This window comes from Carcharhinus amblyrhynchos, chromosome 5 (assembly GCF_965287045.1).
Source record: "Carcharhinus amblyrhynchos chromosome 5, sCarAmb.v2.hapA, whole genome shotgun sequence".
NCBI classification, from domain to species: Eukaryota; Metazoa; Chordata; class Chondrichthyes; order Carcharhiniformes; family Carcharhinidae; genus Carcharhinus; species Carcharhinus amblyrhynchos.
Window position 1 is genome coordinate 93,226,278 of NC_137328.1, and position 17,706 is coordinate 93,243,983.

General features: G+C 39.0%; 1 protein-coding gene across 7 annotated transcripts in view; it reads right to left on the minus strand.

Moving 5' to 3' along the window:
- Positions 1-4,904: 4,904 nt before the first annotated feature.
- The window catches only part of LOC145343183 (single-stranded DNA-binding protein 2), a 406,347-nt gene continuing 393,545 nt past the window's right edge, over positions 4,905-17,706 (minus strand). For all 7 annotated transcript variants that reach the window (XM_080189193.1, XM_080189192.1, XM_080189190.1 and 4 more), the window contains one exon: positions 4,905-10,912. In XM_080189193.1, coding sequence (XP_080045319.1) covers positions 10,883-10,912 — 30 coding nt within the window. In that variant the 3' untranslated portion in view covers positions 4,905-10,882. The remainder of the gene's footprint in view (positions 10,913-17,706) is intronic.

The window sequence follows — 17,706 nt, forward strand, 5'->3', positions numbered from 1 at the left end:
ATTTCTTCACCCTGAGAGTGATGAATCTGTGGAATTCACTACCGTAGAAAGTATTTGAGGCCGAAACATTGTGTGATTTCAAGAAGGAATTAGATATTGCTCCAGGGGCTAAAGGGATTAAGGGATATGGGGGGAAAGTGGGATCAGAGTATTGAATTTGATTATCGGCCATGTTCATAATGAATGGTAGAGCAGGCTTGAAGGGCCAAATGGCCTATTCCTGTTTCTATTTTCTAAATATGTTTCTATATGAAGTTAATAAGCAGATACAGCAAATGATTAGGAAGGCAAATAGAATGTTATCATTTGTTGCAAAAGGAACGGAATATGAAAGCAGGGATGTTGGCTGCAGTTGCTCAGATGGTGGTGAGACCACATCTGGAGTATTGTATGTAGATTTGGTCTCCTTACTCAAGGAAATATATAATTGCACTGAAAGCTGTTCTGGGAAGGTTTACTCAATTGATTTCTGGATGAAAGAGTTATCTTATGAGGAAATATTGGAGAATTGGGCCTATTGACACTTATTTGGGAGTAAGTAAGTGGTGGACCTGCAAGGGAGCAGCCTGGATTGGGAGTGTATAATTCAAGACCGAGGATCAAGGCTTATACACCTACCTTGAAAGTCAGAGAGTAACACCAGTCAGCAACTCAGAACCAGCCTACACTGAGCTTGAAGGGAAAGTGAAAATGCAAGCAGTGACATTACAACAAAGAAGGGATTTGATAGATGGGAGAAGGCGCTAGCTGTTTGGTGAGAATCTGGCGAATATTTATGATTTATTCTATTCCCAAGGTTTAAAATGGTGTGGGAACTGTACTTTTATAAGTTGATTTGACCACAAAGAGCTTTGTGATAGGGACAGTGTGTTAACAGTCAGTTTAGGTCTCAAGAGTTGAAGTAGATCTACAAATTAAAAGAACTAAAATTTTAAATTAAAATAAACACAACCCATTCCTGTGTAATAAGAAATGTATAACTTTTAGTTGTCAGTAGTACTCACATTTAATAAGCACAATAAATTGCAGTGGGCAAAGGATTTATTTGAAGTTAATTATGAAAGTAATTAAATTAACTAAATAATGTAAGTAACGATGGCAGGACAGATGTTATGTTGCAGTGATGGAACGTGGAAGGTTTTGGACACCTCGGCGATCCATGTCTGCAGACACCACACAACATAAGGGGGAAAAGTACTTCAACATTTGGTTCCAGAAACTGGTCACACCTCTTATATGGCCATCGGTTTTAATCAGCACTAAGGAACAGGACATGGTCATGAGTGAGATAGGTATAGGGACTGAGCAGACAATAGTAGAGGAGTCTCAGACCTTGCAATTGTCAAAGAGGTTTGAGGTGCCTTTTGAAACTGCAGCAACCACAGGAATGGAGAGGACCTAGGAAGGCCGCTTTCTCCCCAGTTACTCACACCTGGAGGTGCCAAGATCTGAGGGTCTGCAGTGAGGTAAGCTGTCTTGAAGATGGAGAAAGAGGTCAGCCTTTTCAACCAAGCAAGCATGGATGGAAGTGACTGAGGAAGTAAGCAACCTGGAGACAGTGCAGCAAATGATCTAGGGTCTCATGGTGGAACGACTAGTGAATATCATAGCACATACACATGAGTAATAATTGATCATGTATAAAAGTTAAACCCCATTGTTTGGCTAAAAGATCATTAACTTTTCATATACCCCAACTCGTTCAAACAGTATTTGAAAAATACCAACTGCGCAATCCCCGGCACCAAGACTTAGGTCCAAGGGAGTGGTCAGCACGACTGTTGTCAATGGCATAGCTGTTCCCTTTACTTCACTTCCCCAGGGCCCCTGAAGTGCATTGAAGGCTGGAGGAAGCTTTCTGCAATGGGAGTACAGCCTGATGAAACAATATAAGGGAGAGTGTCTTGAAAGAATTTTGGTGTGGATCACCATGTTGATGGGTTATTATGTTCATCCTATGAGCACTGGATCAATCTGGAATTGAGTGCCATGCTATCTTAAAGACAGGGAGTTCCATGTTGAGTTCAAAGCTCATGAGTCTGGAAGAAAGGTATCTATATGGTGGTACCTTAGCTCCTGATACACAAAGTCCTGCCAGTGAATGTGGAACGAAAATAAGCTCCACACTTGGGACTGTTCATTAACATGTACCAAAATGATGAGAGTGCTGTGTACTTGTTTCTGCACATTACAGCAATGGTTCCCCCATTACCTTTCAGTTGAATGTCAACCCCTCAAAAACATTACCTGCATAAAAGTTGACTACCCCAACCTTTTTGCCTTGAAAATGAGTCTCCAAACATTTGACTTCTACACTAGTATAAGTGGTAATTCTTCCCATTTCCAAGCCTCACACTCTCAGCTTCACAGCATTCTCCTGAACAAGTCCTTAGAACATAGCTTGGAGCTACACTCATTCTGCTTTCTCCAGGAACATCACATACACCCACATCCTATTCTTGTCTAGCATCCTCTTATAAACTCTTCACAAGTATTGTCCTTTCCTGTTCCTCATGCAAGCAATACAAATGCAAGCAAAGCAGAGCACACAAACTTGGCGATAGGCAGTGACCTGGTGACTAGGTGGTTGGTTATCCAGTGGGGAAGTTGTAGATGTCAGTAGTGGCTTAGTGTGAGGTTGAGCCTCCTGAGGCACATATATTCCAACATGTTGAGAGAGGGGGACAGTGGCCTAGTGATATTGTCCTTGGACTACTAATCCAGAAACCCAAGGTAATGGGCTGGGGTCCTGGGTTTCAATCCAGTTGGTAAAATCCATGGCAGCTGGTGAAATTTGAATTCAGTACAAATCTGGAATTAAAAGCCAAATGATATCATGAAAGCATTGTTGATTGTAGTAAAAATCCATTTGGTTCACCAATGTCCTTTAGAGAAGGAATTCTACTACCCTTACTTGGTCTGGTCCACATGACTCCAGACCCCCAGCAATGTGGCTGCCTCAAATGCCCTCTGAAATGGCTTGGGCAATCACTCAATTCAAGGGCAATAAATGTTGGCTCGACCAGTAATGCCCACATCCCCTGAACAAATATTTTAAAAATCTATATTGGCAATTTCATTTCCTTCCAGCCGGATCTTGGTGTCCACCTATTTTGCCCTGGAAGGGGCAAACAGCCAATGGGAAAACAGCTGGTGCTGCTGGAGCATGTGCTATGCTGAAATAGGTGCTATTGGCACTGGTGTCGCTTCTCCTCTCATCCCAGATCAGGGATGCGAGGTTCAGCTGCATAAGCTGCTCTGATGCATTGGTCACGGCTGATGGCAGGAAAGTGCGGCTGAAGGTGTGACATTGTAGATAGGTGAGGTGCCTTCCAAAAGTTAGCAATCAAGCAGTCATAGCACTCTCTGAGAGAAGAAACATGGCTGCAGCCATTCAGTTTTGCTGAATAAAAGCCTTCCCAGTTTGTCAGTTTCACTGACAACACTCTTCACGCTGTGCACTTTGCTGACAGTCCAGGAAACAGGTACCCTGACTACTAAAGGTGGAATTAATAGTTAAAATAGCGTTAATGACCTGACAACACCTGACAACAACATGTCTATGTTCAAAAGGTTGTAAAAGCTCTGTGGACAGCTATCAGCACACTTAAAGATAAACAGCATTTCTCTGCCATTGACCACAACTCCAGCCATTGTTTTTAATGCTTTTATTCCTGCCACCATCTCGTAAAAATATTCACTAATACTCAAACACTGTTTGCTATTAATTTAAACAAGAACATCCAGAACTTCCAATCTCCAGATGGTCATGACCCATAACCATTCCCCAGCAAAATTCATTGGGGACCCCTCAGAAATCCAGTCACATCGAATATGCAGGAATTTTCCAGAAAGTTTGCACTTGCATGGGCAATTCTCCTGCAACTAGAACCCTCAAAAACTCTTGAGTTAAAGAATAGTCGCCCAGAAAAAGTTCTAACTCTTAAGTAACTGTATTACTGATCCCTGCCACCATCACCACTACTACACCGCCCTATTCCGTCACCCATTTACTTGCTAGCCTACCTCCACATCCACCCCACCGATCCGCCACATTACTGTCTCACTCATTTATCATACACACCTTCTCTCCATAGTTTCTCAAAGTGATTTTGGGAGTTTTAAGCTCTTTACATGCCACAATACAGCAGCTAGCGTGTAAAAGGGGGGCATGGCTTGGGTCCCCTCAATGATCCTGCATTACAATGAAGGACTCACAGAACATTTCTTCGGTTTGGTTTGAATGGCTGGGCCAGAAGTATGGAACTCCATCTTACGGTAAAAAAAGGAGCATTGTGGCCATCCAAAAGTGATTACCACTCAACGGACGATTCAGCTTCACATGAACCAGTTGTGCCGATCATATTGGTAACGTGCTGTCCCATGCTGTAAACCTCTATGACCTCTATCTATGATGGTCATTATATACAAGTTCAACCTGTGATTAAAGTAGTACATCTGACTACTTTAGACAGCAACAAATTTCATTATCGAATTTTACCCTAACACTGATCTCACGGTTTTAATTTATTTTCCCTTTCACTTTACCTTAGAATGCTGTTTTCTTTTGCAATGTATATCATCTACCTCAGTAACACAGGTCTCGTCTGCACAAGTGATGTGAACCAGTAAAACAATTACCCAAATTCACATTGTTTTTACAAGCTTATGTGTGAAAGGGGAAATTAGGTCATTAGCAGCAGGTATTATCTATATTTTTAAAAAAGCTCTAAACAGAATAAAATTGTGCAGACAAGTTATCACCCTCAGGTCATTGATTCACCTGGCATTCCGTTAGAACAGTTCCAGGCCTTTGCCTAATATTAATATATCTACTCAGGAAGCTTGGCATATATTTAATATTTAAATAAAGGAACAAAGCCTATTATACATTTGTTGTAACAGTTTAATGAGCATTTTTTTCAATCTAAGAAACTTTACAATTTAAAGAACATACAAATGGTGTAATACATAATGTGCTGAACAATAAACCAGAACACATTGCTAATTAGTACTCAGGAACACAAAGAAAAGTGAAGGTAAAACTATTAAATACAATACTGTTGTGCCTGCAGGAACAAATACAAAAATGTAAAACATTGGGATAAGGAAATTCATTTTACACATAGTTCATGCAATGTTGTGCAGTGCTGGGCAGCCATCAAGATATGCTTCAAACTTTATACAGCAACTTCTATAAGCTATCTGCATAAATTAAATTTGCCCTAAAAACCTAAAGTTATATTATCTTTCAATTTTAAATGGGTACTGAACTATGGTGATTCTTTCATATACTCATGGACCACACATCATAAAGATTGGAATTTGTAACATGTATCATTTAAATTCACTGAAAAGCAAAACATGTTTCAATTTTATTCTTAATGGAAGTAACGAACTGGAATTCAGGATATTTGGTGGCTGCTTATTACATCAAATTGATTTGAAGAACAAAGTGAAAAAGCGCATTTCTTTTTCTTAGGTGTGTATTACAGTTGTAGCAATGTTATTGGTTAGTAGATCTGTGACAGCTTCCAGTACAATGACCAGAAATCATGAATTTCTACCTCCTGAAGTGCCATTCCAACCTTACATTCTCAGAAACAATTCTTTCCAGCAGTTTCTTCAGAACAGTAGACACCAAATACAAATGCAATCCAAATACCAGGACTTCCCCAGCTACTGTACAAATAGTTTCGAGCACAGGGTTAACATTTTTAAGTCTATCTGGCAACATAAATTTAACTGGTTAAAATATTACTGACGATTTTATATGCATCAGAATAAAAGTCAGGTAAACTGTTTTCCAGAATGAGTCTAACTACCCAAGTACAGCACTAATGGAACAGTGAATTTGATTCAGAAAGAAATGTACTAAAAAATCAAGTTGTCTGAAAAACATAGTATAGCTGCTCTTTGGCCCAACTCAGCTAAATTTAGATTAAAAAAACATTACTATACAACAGTTTTTAGAGTAATTCATCTATGTTTTCTTCAAGAAATTCAGTTAAGTTTTAAAGTGTGGATCACTCAAAATAAGTCAAAACAAAATAATTTCCAATAATTACCTGTAAGTATATGAACTTCATAAAAAGTTTAGGCTATGTAAAAAATGTGCAATTTTTTTGATACTTGGGAGAAAGTACAAACCAATAAAAAGATAGATCAAAACAAGGCAGGCCCATAAGCATTTATTTGATACTGTACCTCCTTCTGTAAATTAATCGTTCGGAAAACAATCTGTTTAACTTTGCAGTTTTTATGTAAGTGCAATTTACATCATGTGCCTATAAATGAGATGCAATGTATCACTGGATTCCACAGTTACCTGCATCTTTATTAATGTTTCATCTAGAATTTGTCATTTTGAAGTCAGAGGAAAATATACTCAACTGCTCTTTTCATTAAAAAAAAACTATAGATATTCAGGGCAAAATGATATTTCAATTAGAAGAGCTGAATTTAGTGTTTTCTGGCAGTTTCTGTTTAGTTGGCTGAAATCCTTAATACAATCCACATCAGAGATTCCAGAATTGGTTAAGCATGCTCGACAAGGCAAAAATCAAATACAAAATAAAATAAAATAATAAAGAATCGGCTAATTCAGTGACATACTAACAATAACTACAGAAACACACTTGCTACATGGAATCAATTTGCGCTTTACAACAGTATTTTACAGTATAAACCATAGTCAAGACAAAGTTTCTTACACAAACTACATTATTTTACATAACACACCAGAACGACTTTTGGAACAATTACCACTCTGTTATTGCAGCTACCTATCCATCGCAGAATTAAATTTATTTATATTTGCCTTTAATAATCTCTTGTGCAAATGTTGGAAAAATAGTGGCAAATGGTAAAATATCATTGGATTTTCTAATTCCAAAAGTGTTGGCCTATTAGATCCTAAGAGTACTGCTTATGGGAATTTCCCATTTCAGGTGGGATTTCCTCTCAAATAACCATTTCTCAATGAGAGGCACAAAGTAAAGGCAATATTACAAATATAGCAGGACACAAGGGAAAATTGTCACAAAATTAATTTTCACAACTAACTTTACAAGTTAGCCTTTTGAACTTCATTGACTTGAACAATCCTGCTAATCGGAAATATTCTGTGTTGCACTGTGGTTGTAGTTACACAATTTATCAAAACTGAACTAATTTTAGCATGTGACCACTAAAGATACCAATCAAATGTGAAATATAACTTCAGATAAAAGCAAAATACTACAGATGCTGGAGACCAGAAATAAAAACAGAAAGTGCTGGAAAAACTCAGCAGGTCTTGCAGCATCTGTGGAGCAAGAAACAGAGTTAACGTTTGAGTCCAATATAACTCATATTAAACAGTCATATTGGACTTGAAACATTAACACTATAATTTCAGATGTTGGAATCAATATTCATCACAGTACATTTTGAATTAACTAAATATTCCTACAATCAAACAATTTGGACAAATTAAAAGTTCATCTCGTAAGATATTGGCTGTTAAACCCGTTCAAATGCTTGTTGGGTGTGAAGCAATTCCAATGGTCTGAAGCTAGAAGAGGGACCGAGATATTGGAAATGTAGTTTATTAAATTTATTGACCTAACAAATATTATACAATGATATACTGGATTAAACTGGACTCCAGTTTAGAAAAATGAACGGTGCTACCTCATAATATTCAGTGCTTTTATGAACAGAAGGGACAGACCATGCATATACAAATATGTACAGACCCTCTAAACAAATTACACCTGTGTGTAAATATCAAAAATCATTAGGGTGATTTTTTTTTCTAAATTTTGGGTGGAAACAGGGTGGTAGTGGAATATAAGTCATGTTGCAACCTTAACTGCCCCACTCCCACTGACTGCGATTTTGAAGCAGTCTAGGAAACAGGTGAGCAGTGTCCTGCCTGAAACAAATGGGAGGTTGTACTTACATTGTATGAAAATCAGAGGTCCTACACCGTATTTAAGATTCCAATACATATCTAGTCAACAGTGTGAAGTGCACACTTTGAGTGGAGCTTTAAGCATTGATATTTTCCAAAACTGTTCCTGTTCATTGCAGGGCTCCTGCAATTTCCCACTTCAACCTCCTTAATGTTGGGCCTGGCTTCACAAAGCAGCCGCAAGTATCCCAACTGTCCCCAGCCTGGCTGCTCAGCATTGGAAGTTTACCAATATAACTGAAATGAGGTGGTGATCATGCGTACTTCAGGCCTCACGCTGATGACAAATAATATCTTGTCAATCCCTGCCAGATTTGGTCAAATTTTACAAATCACCCCGATTATTTTAAGAATAATTTTGAAATATGTTATTTCTCAGCAAGAAAATCAAATTAACTTTAATGAGTTATAAATAGTTTATAAAACTGAAACGAAAAGCAAGAAAGCACATTTTCTTTCAGGTTGTTGGAGGTGGGCAGTGGCTTATGAAAATATAAACCAGTTATCTGCTATCAATATGTACCCCAAATACTTAATGTGCAAATGCTGTGATACTTTTTTCATTTAAATGGTTTAATATAACAAGGCTAGATGAACCACTTGGATGAGTAACACTGTCCATCTCAGTTCTAAAGAACACCTCTCCAGAATTCCAAAACAAGACAAAATATAAAATGTACTCAGGATTCCAAGGAAGCTTACAGAGATAACAGCATTTTGGCCTGGTTCAGTAAAAAAACTGAGAGCTCGAAATGCCTTTCTTTAGCACAAGCCATGACTTGTATAACAGTTTTACTTGCATGCTCAGATCATTTGGTGAGAACAGGCCAGTTCTTCCCAGAACCAGAGTGCTCTAAATCACAACATTAAATATGCCATACTGGCATAACTTCACAAAAGTCACAAAAATGTCATCATATTTCAGCAAACTGTCACTAAAGGAAAGCTAACTATAACCACCTCAACAATAGGCATTGTATTCAGACTGAAATTCAAAATTGTGTGCGATTACTATGCATTTGACTTAGTACTGGCATTATGTTTCTGGTTAATATATAAATCATTTTCAAAAGATAATACAAGAAAAAAGGCCTGACTGACCATATTAAAGTTTTTTTGGGGTGTGGCGATGCCTTTTTTGTTTCACTTATACATATCATTTCATGCAGGCAAAAGGTTATAATGATCAAGTTGTTATACAGAAACTCCACGTGTTAGGGCCTTTTCAAATGAGGAACCACAGAAAGGATGACATATACAATTCTCTTATTTTGTTATGTCACTAAGTGTTCACTAATTGCTTAGTTTCTCAATAGAGGGATCCACTGCCACCATTATAACTCATAACAAAATGTCACAAGTACATTGATCAATCGCAAAGAAATTCCTCCAATGTTGTATTGTGCAGTCATTATCACTAGTTCCCATGTCGAAGTCTCTGAAAAGTTTAAAAATTATGTTCTATACTTCAATTTATTCGCCTCCAATCGAAAATTGTATTTGTAACAGGAGTTATCAATTGCAATGAGTCAGTTAACCTCAAATCTGTTACAGCATAATTGTATAATTTTTCAGCATGTATAATTAAAATGTGTTTTGAAATCATTATTCCTTATGGCAATTCCATCTTCCCTTTATGTGGTCTGAGAACTGAAGTTAGTTTGTACAAAAATTTTACATTGATTCCACTCTCAGTCCAGAAAACATTCCCAAAGGAAAAGGCCCTAACTGCAGTAACTTTGAGAACCCTCAATCTCATACACATACAAATCAAAAACCAAACCAAACAAAAACTGCAGTTTGATACAATCTACACATAATGTACATTTACAATATATCATTTTGCACAGAAGGAAGAATAAGGAATACATGAAAATTTACAAAAGATAGTTTCATTTTCATTTTTTTTCTTTAAAAAGAGGTAATGGCTAAAATGCAGATCTTTATGGGGTGACATTAAATGAGGAAGATTGGCCATCTTCTGTTAGTGGTGGACCATGGTCAACAGATTCTACAACTGACCTCAAGTATTTCAGATCACATGCCCAGATCACTATGTCTCAGCACATTTTACTGTTATCAGGGTAAAGGGGAAAAATAAAGAAGAAAAAACAAAATTCTGCAATTTCTGAGCTGCAATTACAATAGCACTTATTGGCTATTATCAATGATCATTAGCATATCCTATATAGTGTTCAACACAGATATGCCAGAACTGTAGTTAAGGACCTGAATCCACCACCACACTATATGATTAAAAGACAGGCTCTCTTCTATAACACAGGACAATTAATGCAGTTCTAATTCAATGAATAACACTTACTGAACGCAATGTTAAGTGCAAGATATTCATTTGCTTTTCTTTTTCCCTTCCATGTTTATCTTATCCTATGGTGTTTGGCTAGTATATTTGTTCTGCTAACCAGCAATGATGTCTTATAAAGCATAAAAAGAGGTATTATTCAGAGCCTGTTTATGCAATACAAAATTACAAGTAACATAACTTGAGATATTTAGACTAAAAAATGAATTTGGAAGGGAAAAACAGAAAAAAGACTCACATTAAGCCGTGTTTCTGATTGTATTCTTTCAGACAGCTGAATCAAGCACACCATGTCGTATTAAACTGTGGGAGGTCATGTAAGTTACTGTGCGACACCTAGATCAGGCATCTCCTACATTTAAATGGTTGAACTGTTCAGTCTCTGAGGTTTTGTAAACTTAAAAAGAATATTTTGGACCCGCTTTCAGTACACAATGAGATACTATTGTCATTTACAGAAGAACAACAGGGCCTTTGCTAGAATCAAAACCTCTGTTTCCTGTAGACCTTTGTAAAATATTTCATTCTTCTCTTGGATGTACTTATTTCATCTTTTAAGAGGGCAAACCATTCTGGTCTTAATCAAGAGGATGGATGCAAGATCACACGCTCATTGTCATGCTTGGCGAATACTGTGAAGAACAAACAAAATAGCACATGAATGCCATTTAAGAATCAAATGTTTTGGTTTGTTAGCAGATATATGGAAATAACGTCAACACATTCTGAATGTGAACATCTATACCAATCAATTCAACTTATGGTATTTTAAGCAATTAACCATTTGGAACAGTTCATACTTATCCAGGAAAATGAATTATGAATTCAAGTCTGCAGTACTCAAATTCTGCCACTAGGTGCAGCTATTAGAGGTATAAACAGGCACTGCAATATTAACTGGAATAGGGGATAACAATGGGCCTCACACTGCTGCCATGAGCAATACAATGGGATTTGCTTGATATATGGATTTTGAGTGTTGCTTGTGATTCAAAGTAGTCCCCATCTCCATTTTGTTCAAAGCTGAATGGCACTTAAACTGAAACATTTACAATGCTTCATTTGAGGTCTGCCGATATCCATCCTCTTCTCCACAGCAAACTGTGGCAACTCACCAAACTTACTATAACGGTATCTTCCAGCCAGATGACCTCTACCACTGAGAAGGACAAGAGCAGAAATATTATAGGAATCCCATCAATGTCCAATTCTCCGCCAAGTCATCTGCCATGCTATCCTGAACATATACCTCTGTTCCTTCTGAAGCACTTCTATTAGAAAAATCAATCTTCAATTATCCACTTTCTCACATCTCTCAACCTCTCCTTCCTCAGGAAACACATCCATTTACGGCGTCTACTTAACTCCACAACTCCTACTGAGTAAAGCAGCTATTTCTGAAGTCCCTTTTTATTACTTTTTTTTTTAAATTGTGTCCTTCAACATCTGAGAATCACATTTGCAAAACCAACTTTATGTAACTTTTTTGAATAAAAATTTTAAAAAGCAGGATGTTTCTGAATACTTTTAATCAAATTACGCTCAAGTCACAAGAAGGCTTAGGCAAACAGCAGGAGATAGAGAATGCGGACAAACAGAAAGGCTTGAAATGATCAAAAAGCACCCGCATATAGCAGAGTCTTTTGACAGTTAGAACATTTTAAATTTATTATCAAAGATTGTTGGGTAGTGCTAATGAACAAATGACTCCAAGATAAGCCTTGAACAGGTTAACTTCCACTCAACAGTGCAACCTCATGGTCAGATTATCAATACAAAGATGCAACAACTATATTCAAGGCACTTCATTTCATTGTATTTAGGGCTTAGAATTGCAAAGTGGTTCCATTATGAAACCTCATGAACCATATGATCCTGTTAGTTTGCAGTGGTATTACAGTAAATCCAGCATTCAATCAACATGACTTTAGCAAAAGCTTGAAATGTCTTGCATTGTTTCTGAAATAACAGATCTGTTCAATGAAAAAGGATTATTATTAAGTTTATAATTTAATCTCAGGATAACATCATCCATCAACTATTCAGGTTTTGCTCTCATGGGTTATGATGCCACATGAATTCCCCATAATAAATAATAACTTTATTCCTCAATCCAAAATATCCATAACTAATGGTTGAACACTATAAAATTTCAAACATGGAAGTAACAAATATATCAGTCATAGTTTCTAATCGTTCATGATATCCACACCTTCTACGATAAATCTATGAACACTGAGTGATGACACAGTCAACCTCAGCTATGAAGCCCCCTAAATGGTCAAACACACAGCCAATGTAGTGACAGATAATGAAGGCTCATTTGCACACCAATAGATCCATGGTCAAAACTTAGAGAAACCAGAGAGAAGGTGAACTTTAAAAATAACTTGCCATACAATCTCCAGATGCAATTTTACAACTCACCCACTTCATCCTGAACCACAATGTCTTCACCTTCAACAACCAGTTCTTCATCCAGACATACAGGATAGCGGTGGGAACCAAATTCACACCTCAATATGCCAACACCTTCATGCACAGGTTCGAACAAGACCTCTTCACCGCACAAGACCTTCAACCGATGCTATACACTAGAAAAATCAATGACATTTTCTTCCTTTGGACTCATGGTGAACAATCATTGAAACAACTATATGATGACATCAACAAGTTCCATCCCACCATCAGACTCACCATGGACAACTCTCCCGAATCGGTTGCATTCTTGGACACATGCATCTCAATCAAGGACGGTCACCTCAGTACTTCACTGTGCCACAAGCCCATGGATAACCTTACGATGCTCCACTTCTCCAGCTTTCACCCTAAACACGTTAAAGAAGTCATTCCCTATGGACAAGCCCTCCATATGCACAGATGAGGAGGATCGCAAGACACCTCCAGGCGCTGAAAGATGCCCTCATAAGAACAGGATATGGTGCTTGACCTATCAATCAACAGTTCCGATGCTCCACAGCGAAAAACCACACCAACCTCCTCAGAAGACAACACGGGACACGGCAGACAGAGTACTCTTCGTCATCCAGTACTTTCCTGGAGCAGAGAAGATACAACATCTTCTTCGGAGCTTTCAACATGTCATTGATGAAGATGAACATCTTGCCAAGGCCATCCCCACACCCCTACTTTTTGTCTTCAAACAACTGCACAATCTCAAACAGACCACTGTCTGCAGCAAACTAGGTAGAAAGTCTGACAACACCAGGTTTTAGTCCAACCGATTTATTTGATAATAGACTCTCAAGGTTTCGGGGTTAGTCCCTTCGTCAGGTGAATGGAGAGTTCTGGCCTCAGACAGAGCATATAAAGCACAGACAGTTTAGAGATTACTGATTAGAATGCAAATCCTTACACCTAACCTGCTGTTCAAGACCTGAAGTGGCTGACAATGTGAGTGGAAGGAGCACTGATCACAAGTTAAAGAGATGTGTATCGTCTCCAGACAGTACAGTAAGTGAGGTTTTGCAAACCCAGGCAAGTCACGGGGGTTACAGATAGTGTGACATGAACCCAAGATCCCTGATGAGACCGGCCTCATGTGTGCGGAACTTGGCTATCAGTCTCTGTTCAGTGACTCTGCGCTGTCGTGTGTCATGAAGGCCGCCTTGGAGAATGCTCACCCGAAGGTCAGAGGCTGAATGCCCGTGACCACTGAAGTGTTCGCCTGCAGAGTCGCTGAACAGAGACTGATAGCCAAGTTCCGCACACATGAGGACGGTCTCAACAGGGATCTTGGGTTCATGTCGCACTATCTGTAACCCCCGTGACTTGCCTGGGTTTGCAAAACCTCACTTACTGTACTGTCTGGAGACAATACACATCTCTTTAACTTGTGATCAGTGCTCCTTCCACTCACATTATCAGCCACTTCAGGTCTTGAACAGCAGGTTAGGTGTAAGGATTTGCATTCTAATCAGTAATCTCTAAACTGTCTGTGCTTTATATGCTCTGTCTGAGGCCAGAACTCTCCATTCACCTGACAAAGGGACTAACCCTGAAAGCTTGTGAGTCTATTATCAAATAAATCGGTTGGACTAAAACCTGGTGTTGTCAGACTTTGTACTGTGTTTACGCCAGTCCAACGCCAGCATACCCACATCATGCAGCAAACTACCCAGCCTTCAGGAGAATAGTGACCACGACACCACACAACCCTGCCATTGCAACCTCTGCAAGACGTGTCAGATCATTGACACGGATGCCATAATCTCACGAGAACACCATCCACGGTACAAACTCTTGCAACTCGGCCAACATTGTCTACCTGATATGCTGCAGGAAAGGATGTCATGAGGCATGGTACATTGGGGAGACCATGCAGATGCTACAACAACAGATGAATGAAACCACTTGACAATCACCAGGCAAGAGTGTTTTCTTCCTGTTGGGGATCACTTCAGCAGTCACGGGCATTCGGCCTCTGATCTTTGGGTAAGCATTCTCCAAGGTGCCTTCACGACACAGGACAATGCAGAGTCGCTGAGCAGAGACTGATAGCCACGTTCTGCATGCATGAGGATGACCTCAATGGGGATCTTGGGTTCATGTCACACTATCTGTAACCCCCATGATTTGCCCAGGCTTGCAAAATCTCACTAACTGTCCCAACTGGAGACAATACACATCTCTTTAACCTATGCTTAACCCTTTCTCCACTTACATTGTCTGTACCTTTAAGACTTGATTTCCTGTACTCGCATTCTAACCATTATTTTGTAAATAGAGATTGTGTCTTTTTATATGCCCTGTTTGTGAACAGAACTCCCACTTAACTGACGAAGGAGCAGTGCACCAAAAGCTAGTGGCTTTTGCTACCAAATAAACCTGTTGGATTTTAACCTGGTGTTGAGAGACTTCTTACTGTGTTCACCCCAGTCCAATGCTGGCATTTCCACATCATACAATCTTCCTGACATTATGAACTGAATGCCCAATGCTTCTAAAATATTTAAATGCCATGCTAAACAAAATATAATGCATCGGCCTGAAAGTATCATTATAAATCCAAGAATATGTTATGTGACATTCACAGATCCCTGTGCTAAATGACCATTCGATTATATTGAGAAATAGAACTTTGTTTATGAATTTCAATGCAGGCAGCTGATTTTTCGCACATCTTTTCTTAACATTTAGAATATTCATGTCAAAGTTTAAAAAATTCCCAAGAATCTGATAGGCTGCCTAAGCACTTGTGAAATGCAGGCCAGAATTTTCTCAGATGCAAGGAGATCCTGTCACTGGGACTGGAGGCAGATTGAAAATCCATGGGGAGGGGCAATGAGAAATTATTACTAATGGCGACCAAATAAGAGGCCACTGTTGGGATCACTGTCTATTTGATAACAACAGCCTGCCCCTCAGAGTTGCCAGCCAAATCAGAGGAACAGCAAGCTCAGCAGAGTTGCCCACAGAAGAAATGGATGCCAACATTATGAGATACCTTTGAAGGACAGGAAAGCTTTTTTATTTAATATGCTGGGGCCAGACAGACAGATCCCTCTGATTACAGAGGGCAGAACCTTCCAGCAGTGGCATCGGAGCGTAAGAGGCAGTCACAGCTGCTATGAGGGCCCTCTTTGGGTGATGGAATGCCCATTCCAGAAGCCCCACCCCAACTCCAACCTCAAGACCAGCTAAGAGCTGCACGGTTTACCTGGCAGTCTCCCCAAGATAGTATTGAAGGTGGGAAGTAAAATGCCTTTGGGGATGGGAAGTGATCCTTAAATGGTCTATTAATTATTTGAACAGACCATCTACCTTTGGTCAATAGATGGCCACATTATAGCCATTCCTGCAATTTAGAAAATCTTCTGGTGTCAGGAAGAAGTCGGGCTCTCCTCACAGTACTTTCTGCCGCCAGTTTATAAGGCTTCCCATCTTCCAGCTCATTTATACAGGACTGATAAAATACAGCCCATAAGTTCACACTTGTTTGGAGATTTACAACAGCCAGTGCAAAATCAAAGTGATGTGAGGACAGTAAGAAGTCTCACAACATTAGGTTAAAGTCCAACACATTTATTTAGATTGACTGCCCCTTCATCAGGTAAGCGGATGAAGAGGCAGCGCTCCAAAAGCTCATAATTTCAAATAAACCTGTTGGACTTTAACCTGGTGTTGAGAGACTTCTTACTGTGCCCACCCCAGTCCAGTGTGAGCATCTCCACATCAAAAGGGAAGTGAAATGGAGATGGTTTTACTCCATTAAATCTAATGCACTTGGCTAGAGGTTTGGAAGCAACATCCCAACTATAATGTCACACTGCATATTAAAATCACTCTCCATCCATTCAAAAGTGTTGGTATAACTAAAGGACCGTGTGTATTCACAGTAATGTTGCATACAGATGTTGGCTAATTCACTGACATATTGATCAAATTAATTAAAACATATTTAATCAATAATTTCACAGTAACTTCATTGCAGTGTTAATGTAACCCTTGTGACTAATAAATAAACTTTTACTTTACTAATTCATATAACATGTCTCAACTTGACAATCATTTAATCACTGAAAAATTAAACTGATCCATACCAAAAGTAAGTCCTTTCCATGGTGTCAGGGTTGGCTGAGTGGATAGCAGTCTTCTCCAGGGTCAGATGGTCATGGATTGAACATACTTGGGACATGATGAAATACTCGAGACCAGGGGTCTCCAAATTATGGCCCACGGACCACATCCGGCCCGCAGCAGGCCGCATCCAGATCGGAGTTTGAAGACCGCTGCTCTAGACTCAAGCTTCAATTCAGTGACATCTGTTCTATGATTCTAGAGTAGGGAGATAGGGAGTGTGCATGCAAATGTGCCCAGGTGCATGTGAACACCTGCGCCTGAGTCTGAAGGTTGTGATTTCAGAACTGCAGGAACCTAAGCGGATAATCTTATCTGACACGTTAGATAAGGAATGTAGGATTGTTATATTCTTGGAGGTGCCATTTTTTACATCAGGTGTTAAGTGCCCTGTATATGTATTCCATGGAATGTAAAAGATCCCATTTCATTATTCAAAGAAGAGCAGTGGCACATTCCTAATGAGATGACCAGCATTTACACCAAACAGATTAATTAGTTATTTATCTAATTGCTGAATGCAAGACCCTGCTATGTGTGAATTGATAGTAACTGATGTCAATGGTAATTATCTGTCTGTCAATTGCTTTGGGGCATCCTGTTTATGTGAAAGGTGCTAAAAAATCCCATTTATTTTTCTCATTTGAATCTGTGAACTTCCTTGAAGCTTATGAATGTGTCTTTACAAACACTAGCCAAATTAATGTTGACATCGTCGATGCTTCTTCTCAGCATACATATCGAATAATGACGTTGGTCATCTTATTTCTGATGAAAACAAAGCCAATTGTGTGGGTCTCCTCATAATTCAAGAGTCCTCGTTCTT